The sequence below is a fragment of the Mauremys reevesii genome, linkage group 18 (assembly GCF_016161935.1).
Source record: "Mauremys reevesii isolate NIE-2019 linkage group 18, ASM1616193v1, whole genome shotgun sequence".
NCBI lineage: Eukaryota > Metazoa > Chordata > Testudines > Geoemydidae > Mauremys > Mauremys reevesii.
The window spans coordinates 2,794,107-2,813,980 of NC_052640.1; the positions used below are offsets into that span (position 1 = coordinate 2,794,107).

At 39.4% G+C, this 19,874-nt stretch overlaps 1 protein-coding gene across 2 annotated transcripts in view; it reads right to left on the bottom strand.

Moving 5' to 3' along the window:
* The window catches only part of GRK3 (G protein-coupled receptor kinase 3), a 121,700-nt gene that overhangs the window by 78,865 nt on the left and 22,961 nt on the right, over positions 1-19,874 (bottom strand). Inside the window, exon 2 of one of the 2 annotated variants that reach the window (XM_039505208.1) lies at positions 11,965-12,041. In XM_039505208.1, coding sequence (XP_039361142.1) covers positions 11,965-12,041 — 77 coding nt within the window. Of the gene's footprint in view, positions 1-11,964; positions 12,042-19,874 lie in introns of those variants that run through there. The other variant, XM_039505209.1, reaches the window with a different exon arrangement.

The window sequence follows — 19,874 nt, forward strand, 5'->3', positions numbered from 1 at the left end:
TGTCAGTTGTCTCCCTGCACCCCAGGCATTGATGTTACTGTGGAGAAATGGGTAACAGTCCAATTTATCTCCTTTCATCATTTGTTGTTGACAAATACACGATGACGTAACACCAGTTCTGGATTTGCTAAAGGTAAATTGGAATCTAAAATGATCACGTACACCTGAGAGGCACTGAACTGACAGACAAATATACTCTTGCCTTTATTTATGTGACTGTGAAAAGAAAGTATTGATAGTAGAGAACTGATGTTTCTCAAAATAACTCATTTTGTTTAGTATTTATTTCTTTTCATAGTAAAACAGACACAGATTGGCATGCTTCAAATTTAGAAATATATATTGTATTTAACTATGTAAATTTTTTAAAAAACATTTAAAGCACATACATGAGTCAGATGGTTTTCTAAAGAACATAAGAACAGCCATACTGGGTCAGACCAAAGGCCCATCTAACCCACATCCTGTCTTCCGACATTGGCCAATGCCAGGTGCCCCAGAGGGAATGAACAGAACAGGGAATCATCAAGTGATCCATCCCCTGTCGCCCATTCCCAGCTTCTGACAAACAGAGGCAAGGGACACCATCCCTGCCCATCCTGGCTAATAGCCATTGATGGACCTATTCTCCATGAATTTATCTAGTTCTAGAACGCACTCCTATAATTCAATGAAAAATATATGTACTCTGAAATACTCTAATCTATGTCCACGTATCATAATTATAATTTTTAAGATATACAAAGCGGTGTACTTTTTTTGAGGGGGGGAATGAAAAAGTGAAAAAAGTACAAGGCCATAAAAAAGAACAGGAACATGGAAAACTTTCTAAGTAAGAGATTGCAGCTGCTTCTTAGAAAGAGGCTACATCTGTTCTGCTTTATTTTTAGTACTAAATGATGTTTTAATGGAGAGATTAAACAATTTCACAACACAAGGCTGTTTTCTACAGATTCCTGAAACCAGCATTCTCCTTAGTACTGGTGGTTTAATATCGTAAGGACCTTATAAAACATCCAGTGGCTTCTGACATACCTTTCTTTATCCAAGATACACTATTGTATGGCTAATACCCAATAATAAACTCAATTTGCCTGTGGACGGTACTTACATGGGTGAAGATAGTAAAGGAGAGTGGAATGGGGAGGAAAAAACCATAGTGGTTCTGGCAGATGAATCTTTGAAGACCCTCTCTCTTGCACAATCAGAACTCTGTGACTTGGGGGGCAGATGAGAACTGCTGCAAATGGAAGGTTCAGAAACAGGTAGCAGTCCCTCAACATATTCCCCTTCTTCAAGAAAATATCTGTGAAAAAGTTAAAGCATCTAAAAATATTAACTCCTGCTCTGTGCTTTTGACTTCACCTCTTCATTCATACACCGCAGAAGCAGAACTCTGTCAGTAGAAGAGGGCAAGGAAGGATAGAGGAACGTTCCTACAGTATGTGAAGCTAGTGCTCTGTTTCTACTGAATCTTGAGGATCCTTAGGATTTGGGGTCATGTCCCTTATTTCACCCCAAGATGAGTACAAGTTGGTTCTTCTGCCAGATGAGCTTTACAGAGTTTACTGGACCCTCTATGGTCCTTCTGTGAGTTTTATTGTGCAATAGTCCTTTATAGTCCCATCAAACATAATCAAATATTTGTACGTTTATAATAAACACGTGTTCCCTGATTCAGAAGCAGGAATAAACTCAATGACTGTCTAGAAGGCAAAGATTTCTAACTTCCCCTGTTTGCAATGGTACCTGCGACATCCTAATCGTTGTAAATTATAAGACCAATATTAATAAGTGACAAAAAGTTAGAGTAACAGTAATTTATAACTCTACAAATACACTTTATAACTCAGAGATTTGAGCTCTACTCCTGTTACTAACGAGTTATGCCACTGACATAAACAAATAGCATCAGTAGTACCCCGGGGTTCTTTTTCTTCCCCATCAGTAAATGCACAGTAAGGCAGGGAAGGAAATCTCAATACAACTAATATATAGTTAAGGCTACATTTTAGTCACAGGTATGTTTAGTAAAAGTCATGGACAGGTCACGGGCAGTAAACAAATATTCACAGCCTGTAACCTGTCCATGACTTTTACTAAAAATACCAGTGACTAAAATGGGGGGGCTGCCTGGAGGCCCCACGGGTGCTGGTGTTGAGGCAGGGAGTGGGGTGCTGCCCAGGACCCCCGCTGGTGCTGGGGGAGGGGATGGGCTGGGACCCCCACTGGTGCTGGTGGGGGGCAGGTTGGCAGAGCCAGCAGGCTTCCCTACCTGGCTCCGCACCTCCCCTCCCAAATTCAAACTCTTCTGCTGGAGGGGGCACGGGGGCCTGAGACTGCCCCAGCAGCAGCTGGTGCGCCTGGCACAGGGGCTGCCTGAGCTGCCCCTAAGACAAGCACACCGGCCACCGCAAAAGTCACGGAAAGTCACGGAATCCGTGACTTCCATGACCTCTGTGACAAACTCGCAGCCTTAATTATAGTACATTGCAGATGCATAAAACTAATACTTACCTACCTCACAGTGGTGTTCTGAGGCTTAATTAGTCCTTGCGAAGTGCTTTGAGATACATGGATTAAAAGCTTTATGACCGTGCAACTGTTTTCTGATTACAGGACTGACTATAGCAAAAATCATCAGAGTTTACGATATCATTCAATGTTTTATACGCAAGATGGAAATCCATTCGGAAAGGGGTTCAAAAAAAGCAAGCTAACTCAAGTGGGTGGAAAATAAGGCATTTAACACACCTTTGTCCTTGACATGGAAAGTCACCCTGCAATAGAATGAGCACAGTTCACAACATTTTAGTGCAGAGGTTCCCAAACTGGGGCTCATGGAGCCCTTGAATGCTGGTGTGTGGAGAGCCAGCAAGCTAAATACTGCTATTTACATCTCCTTGTGCGTGGCTCCAGCCAGGATACCTTAAAGCACTTAGCTGGACATTACTCCCACACACATTACAGAAGACCAGGAGGGGCCACTAAGGGCCCTGCTGCCACTGGCGTGGCCATAAGGGGATTCCAAAGGACCCACTGTTGTCAGAAGAATATCTGCTGGAACTGCTGCCATGGAAAGAGGAGAATCTCCCAGGAGCTGCCATTGCTGGAGCCGCCATCACATGCATAAATTGCAAGACGCCTAAACAAATAAAGTGACTCACCTGCCCAGTAACTGGAGCTCTTTGAGAGGTGCTGTTCACGTGTATATCCCACACTTGGTGCCCACGCAGTTCTGATTGGAGTCTTTCGGTCAGCAGCATCTGTTGGGACCATGCATGTGCCCTGAGTGCTCTTCTGCTTCCATCCCAAATGCATAAATCGTGATGTAGATCCAACCATCATTCAGGTCCTTTGCTAGAATCCAGTTGGTAACAAGACTCCATACTAGCAGTGAAAGGGGGCAGGTCATGGAATACTGGACAACATCTCAAAGAATTCCAACTACTGTACAGGTAAGTAACTTTTCTTTCTTCTTTAACACTGTCCATATTTATATTAGATTCTTGCAGACTCACAAGCAGCAATCTAACACACAGAGGTAGGTGCTCAGAGTCTATCTAAAAACAGATTGCAATACAGCTCTGCCAAAAGTAGGACCCACTCTCAATGCTTCTACCAAGGAGCAGTGTTTGGTGAAGGTCTCTATGGAACTCCAAGTGGCTGCTTTGCTATCATAGGGATGCTCAGCAAGGAAGACGCAGAGATCACTTGTGCCCTAGTGGAATGGACTCTAAGTCATTATCCTGAACTGTAATATCATCGAACAGTAGCTTTTATGACCAAAAAGATCCAGTTGCTCCTGGTCCCTGTAAGATGGGATGGCTTATGGAATATACTGTCTCTCCCTTTCATTAACTGCACCCATGACAAGAGAGTTTGGTGCCGGGTGTGCAAATGAAAACTCAGAATCCCTGGCCAGGATGTCGTATTTTTTATTGGCACACTTGAATGTAGGGGGTGCTGTTGATAACAGAACTAGAGGGTCTGGGCCCAGGTCCAAAGCCAGTCTTAAGACTTGTTCCAATGTTAATAGTTTGTACTTAATATCCCTCTTTTTATGGGATAGTCTCTTAAAAGAATTGCAAACCTCGCACTTGCTGCAGATATGCGAGTCTCCCAAGCAATGAATACCCTGAGAATGCCCACTGCTGATGGGAACAGCTTCTTGGCAGGAAAGGCACCTTTAAAAATTCAGGGAGACCAACATCCCAGATACAGGAAAAAAAATTGACTCCTCAATAAAGGGGGAAAAAACAACTTTTTTTTTAGGGGGGAAAAGGAAAGTGGGAACAGCAGTTTCAACTACTGAGTATCCTATAAACTAACAGTATATACTATATTCTATCACTAAAGTGGAAAATAGGCACACACTAAACTCCATCTCAAGGCAGCTGAGAAGGAACTGAGGGTGGTTCACGTGCACAGCCCTATATAGCCTCAGTACAGGGCATGAAGATGTGTAGGAAGCATGCACAGGATGAGCAGGCACTGCTAACAAAGTCTCCTCTTGGCAGACTGCTTCAAACCAGGGCTCAAACTCCAAATTGGTTGTGTGTTCTATGCTTACATTTCACCAACTAAATATCAAGAATGAACTCCTCAGGCACTATAACAGCCTTAACATGGAGTCACAGAGTCCCCTTGAACATCCTGCCACCCAGGCAAACTTGCCTTTGTGACAGATGGCCCCTCCCTTACACCAAAAATCACAATATTCAGGTTACTCCTAGTCCCAAAGAACCAGTCACTTACTCCAGGTCAATTGTACCTCAGATCTCTCACCAAAGACAATGCAGCGGAAACTTTTAAAAAAAAAATCACCAGGCTGATTTACATCATTTATTACTCCTGTATGTGTACCCACTAATTTCTCCATGAGAAGAAAATAGCCTACTTCTAGTGTTCAAAGCTTCCTGTCCACTCAGAAGTCTTGACAGTACAAAAGAAATGTTGTATAATTAGGCTGCTCTGCTGAGATACACGTTTTTCCCCTTTTTCTTTATATGACATTATTCTTCCCAAAACTATACTGTATACGGGTTCTACTGAACACCAGTTTCTATATTATCTTCTGTTATATATAAAAGTGCAGATTTGATATAGACCTCAGCTGATGAATCATTCTATTATTTAACAAGAAAAGGTTCAGGCTGCAGCCTGATAAAGCAAGATCTAAATTATTTATAATGAAAAAAATAGAATGAATTAAAACATTTTATAGGTTGGTTTCAGATGTTATTTAACTCTGGACAGACAAAAGCAGGCCTTTTTTCCACCTTAAAATTATGCACAGGTAAAAGTACTTATATAAACGAATGGTACCAGGCACTCAAGCGCCAACAATATTCTTTATAAAACATCTAAGTATGGTGTTTTCTCCGTGTCCAACCCTTGAAAGAGATGTAATGAACCAAGTTAGACGGTATAAGAAATTCTCCCAATTAGCCACATTTCATCTACCCTCAGGATTTTTCATGGAGAAATAACTTTTATAGCTGTACACCAGAAGAAATTTATGCCAGCCAGCAAGAAGTATAATTAGCTAATGTATACATATTGGCTGATCTGAAACCAGCTTTTTCAATAAATAATCTTTATTGTTTCTACTTTATGAATCAACTTTTAACCAAATGGGTTGAACTACACAATATTTTTGTGTTTTCTAAAACAATGAGACTGCAACTAATCAGTAATAACACAATAAAGCAACTGTCACAGCACTGCACATACACCAGACATATTTTTCTTTAACATACCAAATAACTGATGAAAATGTAATAAAATCAATGGAACAGCAAGTTTTCATATATTTAAATATGTCTGGACAGATCACCTCTTGCACAAGTTTTACAGGCTGTTCAAAGTGAAAGTATCAATGTTAATGGCTCAACAGACAGTACAGTATTATATTCTATTTCTATGGCAACTTGCAATCTACCCCCACCAATATCAAAATTATTTAAAAAAAAAAACACAAAAATATATTCATAAAAACTCACCAACCTAAAATGCCTAGAAATTAAATATTTTATATGCACTCCTTGTTTACTTAGCTAAAAACTCAGGTGTTTTTGTCTTACAACCAAGTTTTATTGCTCTCACTGCTCTTTCTTCAGAGGATTATTTAATTAGTTCAAAATGCCACTGGCACACAGATTTCATGCTTACATTAAACAAGGGCTTAAATAATGTACTAGGGAGGGAGTCTTCAAAACGTGTTATATTTAGATACCTAGGGGATTGCACCACATTTTGCTCCCATATTGAAAGGGCGGGGAGGATTTCTCAGCAGCAAGTTTACTTCCTGCTCATGGCAGACAGCTGATGGGAAGATCTTGTACTACAGAGTCCATTCACACAGCTGCAAGGCCTGTCTGTACACTGATCTTAAGATGAATTAACACTACTTTGCTCTGAAAAGCCACCATAAACTAGAATAATCACCCTGAGCTCTAGCACTCTTGAAGGGAGTTAATATGATATGAAATTCCTAAAGGATCCAAAACAGACATGAATGTGTGGGAAGAACCACTGAGACAGATGGCAGAATTCTTAACCTAGAATAGAGCTCCAATACGGAGAAAGCTGAACATAAGATAACACAAAGAACAGCCAAGTGAATCAGTCCTAGAAAGAACAGTCCTCCTAACAGAAAGGAAGGTAATGCAAAACGGAAGAAAATGTTCATGTAAATTAATAAATGACAACCACATTTTCTGCAATTAAGCAAACGTATTTCTCACTGGGACTACTGACATGCAGTAGGTTTAATGTTTATCCATCTGTGTACTAGACAACAGAGATGGGGTGGAAATCAGGTTTAACCCTAAAGCCAAAGGGAAAATGCGAGAGCTTATTTTAACAATGTGAAAAGGGTAAGTATTATACTATGATCAAGTTCCAAAACAACTAACCTGGTTTTGCTCAAATTATCCATAAAAAGCCAAACATGGAAATTTCATCTCAAAAGGTTATTACAGAAAATTACAAGCAACTGTGAATGAAGTGTTTTAATGGAAACTGTTAAGTACCACCAGCATCTAAACAAACTACTCGATAGACAGATGCGAACCAGATCCAAATCAGTGACCAAGAGCTGAAAGGCTCTGTATTCTACCATACCCAGAGCCTCTAGTTTACCAACATTATCTTCTATCTACTATTAGGCTGCACTGATAAGAAAGATCAATACTGCCCTTCTTTAGATTTGCTGCAGTGTAAGTGTATATCGCATTTGTTCCAAATTATTGCCTAATTTAAAATCTCTTACTCTTAGAAAATACACGTGCTGCATATGTCAACTACAGAATCAGAACTTGAATAAAACAATTTTTACAAGTGTGCATGATCAACAGTAAAATATAATGCAAAAATAAATTAAAATACCATTTTAATAATCAAGCATAGCAAAATAGATTCTATTTATGAATTATAACTAATCATTTGAGAACTGGAAAAGTGTCTATTTCCAGTGAAGACACAATCTACTTGTTGTGTAGCAAACAGGATGTGGTAATGAGAAAACTAGTTAAAGGTGGTTATTCATTTCACTTAGATACACACTGTACTTCCCCATGAAGCTGGTATTACACAGGAAGTAACTTGTGCCTGGCACAACAGATTGGCTACTTAATTAAATGCTGGTATAACAGCTTTCTAGCTGGATACATCATCTGTGTGTTCTCTTAAACTCATTGTTCAAGTTCCTATTGAGTTTAAGATCAAACAGCAGTCAAACAAGAATCCCACGATCCTAGAGGTGCCCAGTGCAGTTTAAAGCAAATGAAGCAACTTATTTTCCTCCATAAAAACTGAAGTAGAGACACTAATTTAAGCACACCCTTTAAATGTTTAGGGCCATCCCATCCCTGAAGAAGCTAATGCCCCATTGCAGACTGGATATTCCTGGAGTTCTTACTCAGTTTCCTTCACATTCTTCTTTTGTCCCCCCCAGTGCAAGTAACAAGTGATTCAACCTCCAAAACCAAAGGATCCCCTGAGATCCTTTGCAAGGCTACACATCTGGAAACAAAAAACACAAATCATACTTTCAAGCTGCAGGAATGTATTTTGGAAAGTTGTGACGCAGAAAAAGTCGTGACTCTTAACCCTAAGAGTTAACAGTAGATGAGCTCCATGTGACGCTTGTGGCTAAAACAGCTAACTCAATACTTAGACATATTAAAAGGGAAACATGAAACGGGAGAAGAGGGGCAACGTTATCTAGGTATATGACATTGCAAGGACTAGTGCTGGAAAACTGTGTCCAGTTCTGGTTTCCACACTTTAATAACTGGAAAGGATGCAGAAATGGATTACAACTTAAGAATGATTTGTGGTCTGGAAACATGACAGAGACTACAGGAGCTCAATCTATATAGTTTATCAAAGAAAAGATAAAAACACTTGATTAGGGGCTACAATTATCTATTCAGGAAGGAGGTATCGGTTATTAGAGGACTTTAAAATTTAGCAGACAAAGGCATAATAAGAACCAAAGGCTGGATGTTAAAGTTGGAGAGGTTCTAACTGGAAAAAGAGATGCACGTTTTTAACAGTAAAAATGATTAATCGTTTGAACAAATTATCAAGGAATATGGTAAATTCTCCTTCAATGAGAGTCTTTAAATCCAAGGCTGGATATGCTCCAGTTCAACCACAATCTGTTGGGCTAGCTGCAGGAATCACTGGATGAAATCTATGGCTTATTCTATGCCAGAGATCAAGCTAGAGAATCATAAAGGTCCTGTCCCACCTTAGAATCTATGCACTAAGGATATCTGCAAAGGGTCTGTCCCTTCACAGCAGCTCTCTAATCCCCCAGCTCCGTATTCATAGAAATCATAAAACTGGAAGGGACCTCGAGAGGTCTCCAGTCCAGTCCCCTGCACTCAAGGCAGGACTCAGTATTATCTAGCCCATCCCTGACAGGTGTTTGTCCAACCTGCTCTTAAAAATCCCCAATCATGGAGATTCCACCACCTCCCTAGGCAATTTATTCCAGTGCTTAACCACTCTGACAGTTAGGAAGTTTTTCCTAATGTCCAACCTAAACCTCCCTTGCTGCAATTTAAGCCCATTGCTTCTTGTCCTGTCCTCAGAAATTAAGAAGAACAATGTTTCTCCCTCCTCCTTGTAACAACCTTTTATGTACTATTACACTTAGCAGTGCTGTCATTAAAACAGGGTTTCATCATCTATGGCTGGGGGGCAGGCAGGGTCAGTGAAGAGGACAATATGGTTTTAACTCTACATAGAATTGAAGCACATTGACAATGTCATGCATTATAACAATTCAAAGTGTTTCTTGTATGTTCTTACCATATGTTCAAATGTAAAACAAATATTACATTCACAAGGTCCTTCACAACTCTGCCCTTTCCTGCTTGTCCACTCCTGCCCTTTATCTACCTCCTCCAGCCAGTCAACAACGCCAACCTCATCCACCAATCTTCGCTCACAACCGTCTCTGCGTTCTTCTACACTGCTCTTACACGTGGTACACGCACAGTGAATGCATCTGTGAGGACATGGGTCTCTCCTCCTCCAAACCCGTCCTGGGCTGTAAGATGCTGCCACTGCTGCGACCCACCTCTGCTTACAAGAAACCAGCCTACCAATGGTAGTTGGGGTCAGTCAATCAGGGATAGTTGATATTAACTTACTAAAAAAAACAACCTAATTTTTGTATCCATCTGGAACTACCAAGTAGTGCAATGGTAACCTATGTAACCATGGGGTCTTATTTTGGTTTCCTATGTCCTCTCTCCACTTTCATTTGCAACATTCATTGTGCCTCATCTCAACATAGGTTTTAAGTTCCTTAGAATAGGGATAAATTGCTACATGTTTGTCCAGCATAATGGGGCCCAATTTTAACTGTGGCCTCTAGGCACAACCAGAATACAACCAAATAAATAAATAAATAATAAACACCAGATGTGAGTTGTTAGATTTTTAACAATCAGATCCTATCTTTATTCTCACATCATTGTGTATTAGAATGAGTATATTCTACCATAAACCATTATGTTAATGTATAAAAACAGAACAAATGTAGCAAACAAGGTAGAAAACAGCAATAAAAAAATAAATGAACATCCAAAATAAAGACAGTATTTTCAGCAAAACCTAAAGTCTCTTCAGTTAAAAACACCCACATTTATCCTTAATCTTTTCCCCTCATTCCAATGTTGTCTTCAGAAGAGACATGCTGTCTCTCCCCATGCTACTTCATTCTAGCAAAATTACTATTATGGAGAAGCTGGTTAGAAGCTCCACAATTAAGGATGAGAGTTTAGAGATACAAGTATTTAACATGGATGAAAAAAGTAAATAATATAAGCAGCATCTGTGAGGGAAAAGCAACGTATATAATCTCACAACATGTCTGAAATATGCATCCCATCTTTTTGAACATATTGAGTTTTATGTCTGAATACTCTACTGTAAGCTATTTGGGCACAGACTAATCTTTAATGAGTTTATACTGAACAATGGGGTCCAGTTTTTGACTGGATGCTCCCAAAGTACCAATGATAAATAAGAAGACATCTTCTATTTTTAATTTCTCAGGTTAGAGTTAACTATCTACTAGTACTGTAACAACAGAATATCTAAAAATAATTGTCACAACATGTACTGTTCTTTGGAACAGACTATTAGTTAAAAGATATTTAACCATATGACTGGAAATGAACAATCAAATACAAGTTTCCTTGGTTCCTTAACTGTCTGATTTGACTCATACCATACTGATGTAGAGAATTAAAATCATTCTATTTGGCAGTGCTGCTGAAAGATCCCCTTGTTTATATTCTGCCCCTGCTATGCAACATTACAACAATTATTCAGAAAGGGAAGTGCTAAACTGAGCCACATAAACAGGCATTAGTACTGTCAAAAGGAGGATCTGTTTGTTCTGCAGTCCAATACTTTCGGTTGGAGTAGAAAACTGTTAAACAATCTGTAACATTCTTTTTCCCAACCAGCTTTCCCTTAGTGTATCTATATCTGAGTAACAGCAAGTGTATTTCTTTACTCTTATTTAGCAGTAATCGTTTTTCTTTCTTTCTTTCTTAAATAAACAGTATGTGGTTTAGCAGCAGCTATCATTTGGATTTGATGATTAACAGTGAGAGAACAAGTGCTGACTGTCCGAAAGACTCTGAGCTCAGAAGGAAAGTAATCAGATGAAATCCACCAACTGGGTGGTGCCAAAGCCACCAGTGGTCCAGAAAACTTCTTTACCCTAAGAGGTGCCACAGACAGCATGTGTGGGATACATGCTGGCACAGAGGAAGCTCCATGATCTTTGGGAGTAACAAGGTTGATTTGTTGGTATATACCATATATCTGGACTGCAACAGAAGTACTGAGAGATGAGAGGAATACAAAACTCTTGGTCTTCACAGTTCCAATCTTTCACTCAATGGCCCAGAAATGGCTGCCAATAGATAATTATAATTCTTCAACCTTAAACAACGTTCAACCATTCTTTTAAGTCCGGTCCATAGTTTACTATATCAGCAGTTCTCAGCCAGGAGTCCATGGCCGTCTGGGGCCCACGAGCAGGTTTCAGGGGGTTTGCCAAGTAGGCCCAGTGTTAGACTTGCTGGGGCCCAGGGTGGAAAGCCGAAGCTCCACTGCATGGGGCTGAAGCCCAGGGCCCTGCCACCCGGGGCTGAAGCCGAAGCCTGAGCAATTGCCCTGCTTGCTACCCCATAACATCAGCCCTGGCTTTTATATGCAGAAAACCAGTTGTTGTGGCACAGCTGGGCTGTGGAGTTTTTATAGCATGTTGGGGAGGCCTCAGAAAGAAAAAGGTTGCAAACCCCTGTACTATACTATGTTTAACTAAGTTTACAGTGCTATCTTCAACAGGCTGCACTAAACAGGAACAAACAAATCAATCTTAAAAACATAAAACAAGAACATTTGATTCAAAACAGAACTTACCAATCTTCTGATTGAAAATCTTGTCAAAGGCTAATTCACCTCTCTCCTCAAGATACTTCTGCATCACACTGCGGATACTGAAAGACAAAAAATTAAAGAACAGTTACTTATCAGTTGCTCTTTCTTAACAAGCTAGTGAATGTATGTTGGAGGAAAGGAGTCTTGAGGTTAAAAGGTCTTGTAACCAGATTTATGAATGTAGGGGTGCAGGTGTGCATGCATCTCTGCAACTCAAACCCTGACAGTTAAAGACTATTTATTGCTTAATCCAAAACCTGTGGAAGTCAATAAGAATCTTTCCATTGACTTCAATAGGCTGTGGATCAGGCCCTATATTAGAATTCTAAAGCGGTACAAGCAGACATTTAAATAAAGTCATTCTGTAGCTCAGGGGCAAAAAAAATTGAACAATCTGACTAATACAGTATTCAATATAACACAATTAGTTTCTCAAAATTCTATTTCCACCTCTGAATAACTTTCTGAACATTGCTCCTCTACACTGAAATTTTCCATGTGTGGTCCTAAACCAATGGAGAATTTTTAAGGTTTGTGGAAACTTATCCAGCAGTTTGAATCCGAGAGAATGAAAAATATCACTTTTTCCATTGTAAAATAATTGGCTGGTCCGTACTACTACTCATTATAATCATTCCTTTTTTTAGCGCAGACTAAATGGTGGCAGAGCTTTTATGCTTCAAATTTAGCATTTCAGTAACCTACTCCAAGAAATGTAATGTTGCTAAGATTCCCCATTCAAAACCTGTATTTTTCTACAAAGAGTTGAAAATACTGTATTGAGTACATGCAGGATAAAGGATGAAACTGTCACTATGTTTGCACAGTTCCAATATATGCTTAGTGCATGCATATGCCACTCTGAAAGAGAGCATACAACAGGATCGAGACAAGTGTGCAGGTTTTGCCCAAAACTGGATTCTTGGGTAGTTTTTTTTGGTTCTTTTAAATGCAATAACTAGATTGCAGAGTCAATTCAAACTCTCCATGTTCTATAACTTTCCACCCTATACACTCAGGGCCTTCAGGATACAGGTATTTGAAAAGGGTAGAGGGCACTCAGCTTCTGGGCTGCCAAAGTTGCTGGGTATTCTTCTTGAAATGCAGAGGTGGGAGTGGAAGAGTATAAGAACACACATCTGGTGGAAGGGGAAGGAGTCCAGCAGGTCTACTGACTGCCAAGCCAAGCCAAGCCATTGCTTTCAAATTATCTGAACTGTGGAGGCCAGAATGCACTCCAGGAAAAGACCTCTAATATGGTTATTATTTCAGTTTATTTACACACAGAAACGGCCACCCTTTTTGTATTTTTCTTTTTTGGTTTTATTTTAGCCTTTTCTTTCTCTCTCTAAGCAAAAGAGAGAGAGAGAGAGAGAGAGAGAGATTAAATAGGGAAAAAACAAGGTAATAAACTTTTCAAATCATGAATTTAAAATAAAGCAGTACACTGTATTTAAAAATAGATACAAAGGTTTCTCACCGCACTATTAACCTGCTCACACTGCACATTCACTTGCTTACATTGTAACTCAATGTAAATATTTAACCAATAATAGAAAACACTATATATGTGCAATTTGGGCAATCTAACATTAGTACAAGATTCTTAACTTCCACTTTGCCTAATTTACATTTTAATTTTGCGACCCTAACATTGTATTAACACAGTTTTAATTTGTGTTTTTAAATATAAACCATGGTATTTATTTTTGCAGAATATGGTACCATCAAAAATGTACACGGAAGACAACAATTGTGTATGCATTTTAATACCACTTGCTGCACAAATCTATTGTCCTTTGTCAGGCAGACAAACGGCTAATGAGTTAAATACATAGCATTTGCTTGTATGCAGAGAATTTTGCAGGAAAGGGTTAGCAGTAGCAAAGTAACATCCCGTTCTCCCCTCCCCCCACACACACTTTTTCTTGTTCCAATAAAGAATGTGGCATTTTTAGACCCCATTGTTTTTAAATATAAAAAGCAGGTGCATATTAGCACCATGCGTGTAAGGTTCAATCATACTCCAGCTGAAGTCGATAGGAGCTGTTCACTGATTTAAATGGAAACAGAATTGAATTCTAAGACCCTAGTCCCTATATGTTTCCAAAGATTTACTGCTGTGTCAGGGAAAATTTGAAAAACAAACTATTGAGAGACATTAGTGTTTCTAGTATACCTTGTATTGATTTGGTCTATTACAACACACATTTTCATACAATTTAAATCTTTGCAGTCTATTTCTCACCTGATGCTCACTGTAATACCATTTGTGCAATCGTGACTACTTGCAATACTCATGTGTGTGTCTGCAGCATCAGGCCTTACAGCTACAAAACTCCAGTAACTTCAAAGAGAGCTGAGGAATCAAGTTGCTGAGGAAATGCGTCTAATATAGGGCAGCAGCAGTTTAAGGATGCCTTTGGACACTGGTGACATCATCAGAGTATTCTCTACAGTTTTGAACCCGTGCTGATTGGCTGTTCCCTTCAATGTCCTCCTGCCTCCTCCCTCACAGGCTCTTCACCTCAGCATCATTCCACCTGCATTCCTCCTCCAATGCCCTGTCCCCACCCACTTCCCTTCAATGTCCCCTCTCCCTTCCTTTACTTTTCCATTTATCCCACCCTAAGTAAGTCCAACGCCTCCCTGCCAAAAAATAAATAGTGGAACTAATGTGATATTTTTATCGCCACCCCAGTGTTTACTCTGCTTTTGTGTTATGTCCCTTTCCTGTCTATTTACACTGCAAGCTCTTCAGAGCAGGAACCCTCTATTACTGTTTTTGCACAGTGCCTACTTAGCTCAATGTGGCCCTGTTCTTAATAGGTCCCTAGGCACTACTGTAAGAAACATGATTACTAACATTAATAATGAAGTTATGGAAGCTCTTCTTTGCTATGTCAAGTATGCCCAGAGAAATTACATAAAGATATCTTTATCCAGACATTTAAAGCAGGTAATTAAAGGCAAGACATATCACTTTTCAGTGTTCAACAAAATATTCTGATTGTGCTCTGAATGAACCTTTTCAAACCTATTACTCGTCTGTACCTTATCTAATAGTTTTCGATCTAATGGACAATGTCAAAGGAACAAGATGTTTTCTCAGCTAATGAACCTGAACACATTTGTAAATGTAAAGTGATCAGTGGCTATGCAAGTCCAAAAAGGGTTTCAAGCTCTAAATGCCAGATACTTGCCAAAAAGTGGTTCTGCTTTAATTTTCTTCAAGAACATGTTTCAAATAAATTAGTTTTATATTAAAATAGTCACTAAATTGAAAATGTACAGAATCTGAGCTACTGATCTGGACAAATAGTCACTTAGAATTGACTACATAATCCCTTGTTGGTGAATTTTCTAGCAGCTCCAAAATACTGGGCTTGCTACTGTTCTTACTGAAGTCAAAGGCATAGATCCTGATGAGTTTATATGGAGCAGGATTGGGTCCATAAATACTTCACCTATCTACAAATGATCATCAGTTAAACAGAGAACCCAGAATTAAAGGCAAAATCAGCACCTGCCCTGCCCTCTCCTTTGGTCTTTCCTTGTTTCCTTGTGGTTCCCCTTGAACCACAACTTTGATATTCCTCTCAGCCTGCTTTCTTCAACCCCAGTTTTCTACTATGTCCCCTCCCTGTGCTTTCACCTCCTCTCCCTTCTTCACTTTCTCATTCCCCATTAGAGTATCAGGCAGTATGACCAAATAAGATGCCGTAAATATAGAGATACTTTTCAAAAACAGGTGATAAGGAGCAAGACTCTAGGTAAGGCACCAAAGGCAGACAAAGATCAGAGTTTGTTCACTGCTAAATTGAATTTCAAAGAGCTAGTAGTAGAAATAAAATGAATGCAAAAATAAATCAATAACCATAATCACAATAAAAGAACTTTATCCCTAGGCAACAGAGCATCCACAACTGAAGATGGAACTCATGGTTCATGACAAACTCAAGCAAAACACATTACCTTCAAATTAGTGAGCATATAATCAGCATGCACCTCAAAAGTTGTCCCTCAAGGGACTGAGAAGGATAACCTAATTTTATCTTTGCAAAAAACTTTTTAAAGAGTTTTGAAGTATTGTCTGGGACCTGTTTCCTTCCCTCATTTCACAGCTAGACCCAAGGAGTGAGACATCACTACTATGCTCACAAAAAAAGCATCGCTTTAGAAGAGGTCCATCAAATACATACACAGAAAATAGCCATATACCGAGATCTTTCAGCCCTGCCACTTAAAATAAGAAGGAAATTGGAAAGTCTGAAATCCATTACCAATCTGGGTTTCCCTTACAAGTACTTTTTGCCCAGGAAACAGAGTTTTGCACAGTAGAAGAAATTATATGCTCCAGAAGAGGAGAAACACCTGACCCTCCACTGAAGAAGAATGCCTTCTAACTATCAAGATAGGACTCCAAAATAGTGCACAATTAGAGCCATCATTATTCAGTCACACAGATGACTATTCTACTCTATTTAGCTTTTTATACCATACCTATCATTGTGGTAAACCAGTGGCAAGAAATGCCTTCTCCAGCTGGACAGGAAACTGCATTTCCTCTTGGATGAAAATCTAAACTACAGCATGCCATGCATTCACCATCTCCAGGATAGATTATTGTGACATACTCTATTTGGGGATAAAAGTAAAGGCCAGGTGGAAGTTGCAACTGATAAAACATTCATTAGCTTGATTCTTATACAATAAAGACAAAAGACAGCACACATCACAGGTGCCCCATATCATCCACTGGGTTTCCATTCAAATTTTTTATCCAATACAAGGTGCAGCAGGAGTTAATGCTATATTATACATTCTTCTCTTAGAGAGAATGACAGGTATTTTATAGACGGGTGTTTCTGTCCAAATAACTCTTGGGGCAACATAGGAGAAAGTCTTGAAAGGCCAGTGATAATCCATTTTTGGATGGCTGACAGATTACCGTTCCACTGAAAACAGGAATAAAACTATGCTCCTGATTGCCCTTTACTTGTGTGTGTTCTATAATATTACTAGGGTAACCCTGACAATCATGCAGTATGTAATTGACTTATACATTATTTTAATTGGAAAATAAGAGGTTTTGGATACTAAATTAACTAATAGACACTCTCACTCTATTCATTTTCTCGTTACCTGCTAAATAAACAGCTGTGACTGAAGCTGCTTCCCCCTCTTTTATATATATATATCGGAATCCTTCCCATAGCATCGGACATTACTTAGTGCACACACAAGGCTCTGGCATCCCTGTCTATCATGGGCTGCTCTTTGCATCTTCAACCCATAAATTTTCCCACCCCAAGTAATGCTCGGTTGAGGAATTATTTCAGCCAGCCCCTTTTGCATGTTTCTCCAACTGCCCAATGGTATGCCTGCCCTTGTAGACATGCTGGATGCATTCTTAATGCAGGTCCCAAATGATTCCATGTTCTTTTCTGGATCACTTTAGAGAAAAGGGGTTATTGAACACTCTGAGGAATCTCAGTATTTGTTATAAATTCATGCCATTTAGATGGGGCGAGTGGGACTATCTCCTACAATATCCTGGGTAAACCTTACTGAATTAAGTTCAATACTTTTGCTGTAGATATCACAGGATAGTAGGGGACTGTGCAGCCTGAAAATACCCTGATCAAAAGGGAAAGAGGTGTGCGTCTCCACCCAAGAGAAGCAATGGCGGGGGAGCCAGAAGCCTAGAAGGGGAGCCCTTGATAGACCACAGAGTGGGAATATAGGTGTAATTGCCCAGAACTAAGACATTAGTGCCTCGTATTTTCCTGAAGTATTTGATTTCAAAGGCATTTAGATGTCTGTCCATACCTTTGGGGGTTTCCAGCTTTCACATCCATATATAAAGGTAGAAGTAAGTTTTTAGTTGGAAATTCATAGTTTGTCTTTAAATTGCAGATTTTTGATGACCAAATCTTGTTTAAGTTGGTATATGGAACTGTCACCTTGCTAATTCAGGACATTATTTCCTTCTGGACAATCCCATTGGCTTACACTTTATTGCCAAGGTATGTGAATCGACTCACTTCTTGTATTCCTTTGCCTTCTAAAGTAAATATGTTTCCCAGATCTGAGGAAGAGCTCTATGTAAGCTCAAAAGCTTGTCTCTCTCACCAGAAGAAGTTGGTCCAATAAAAGATATTACCTCATACACTTTGTCTCTCTAATATCCTGGGACTGACTTGGCTACAACAATACTGCATACATCTCTGATATTGTCACACAGAAAAGAGCAGGACATATCAGTGTTGACTTCTTGTAGTAATTCATGTCTCACTCCCAATCAGTACATGGCCCGGGACAGGGAAGCTAATGATCCAACCAGCAGACCAAATTCGGTGATGAATCTTGGTCATATGCCACCTGAGGCACGTTGCGCATACACTGAGAAGAAGTAGATCTAAGTCTTGTACTACCTGAAATCTGTTTTTCGGTTCAACTTGAAATTGCTGCTATAATGTCTTATTGATTGGGCTGTTACTGTCAATTTTCTTAATGCTTTTTGGGATTTGGAGTTTTTTTTTTTAGTTTGAGCTTCAGTTTTGCGACACATAATTATGTCACGTCCGATAAGAGCTCTTCTGTATGCTGAGACATCCTGAACACTTTATCTAAATTTCCTTCCCATAGATGGATGGTCAGTGTGGTTCCTGATAACGTCATTGGGAGAAATTCCAAAGTTACTTTATGGATGCTTTTGTAGGGGAATAGCATTACACTAATTGAGTCCTAATACCAGGCACAGTTTTATCACTCTTTTGCTGTTCTGATTTTGGGAACTGAGGCCATGCTTGCCCCTTGCATTCTCCACTGCCCAACCTTAGCACTGAAGTCCTCCAATATTAAGCAAATGTCAAGCTTGAGAATTTTGTCAATAGAGTTTGTAGGCAACTGTAGAATTGATCTTTGATCTCATCATCATAGTTGTATGTTGGTGCGTAATGTTGCATAATTGTCATTTTCATGTTTCATATTTGAAATCTACTTTGGAGCAATCCACTGACACTTGGCTCCCCACTTTGTTTTTCCTGCTTTGTAAGTCATATTTAATATTACTCACTCTGAGTGGTAACCATCTTCCCCCTTCTGTCTTCCCTTCCCCCCAAGTATATTGTGCCTTTGTTTTCATTTTTAAATAGCTTTTTGCCATGTCCTGGCTATCAACATTTGCTTACTCCACAGATTTCAAGATTACATTCATCCATTTCTTTCATCATCCGTTGACACAAAGTTGTTGCAGGCATTATTCTAATGTTTCATAATCCCACTTTAATAGATCGTTTTACTTCTAGTAAAGAACGTCTATTACCTAATGCCTTTCACCAAGACTGTCCATTTCTGCCAAGATGGAGTCCATTACTCTGGCATACTGTCTGCTGGAATGGCTATCTTGTGTTTGTGTGTACATGCATGCATACACATGAACATATGCACACATACAAATAAATACTTTTAAAAGGAAATATTGAGCCTAAAAGGTTGTAGGCTGGATGAACGATGAACAGGTAATAAAGGGCTATGCTGTTCAAACAGAGGGCTCACCATGAGCCTGCAAAGCATTCTGAGCCATCACCAGCCTGAGAAAGCCTATGATAGTGGCTCCGTTACAGATTAATTTATTCAGAAGAAAGGCAGGTCAAACTCAGAGGCCATTCAACTGCCAGTTTTCTAATTTCATCTCTTCATAAAAGAGATGCAAAAAATATGTTAACTACTTCATTGTTATATAACTATATACCTGATATATCTCCACTTAAAGTCATTTTAAAGATGATACACTCTGAAGAGTTGTTGTAGCCATGTCAGTCCCAGGATATTAGAGAGACAAGGTGGGTGAGGTAATAGATTTTATTGGACCAACCACTGTTGGG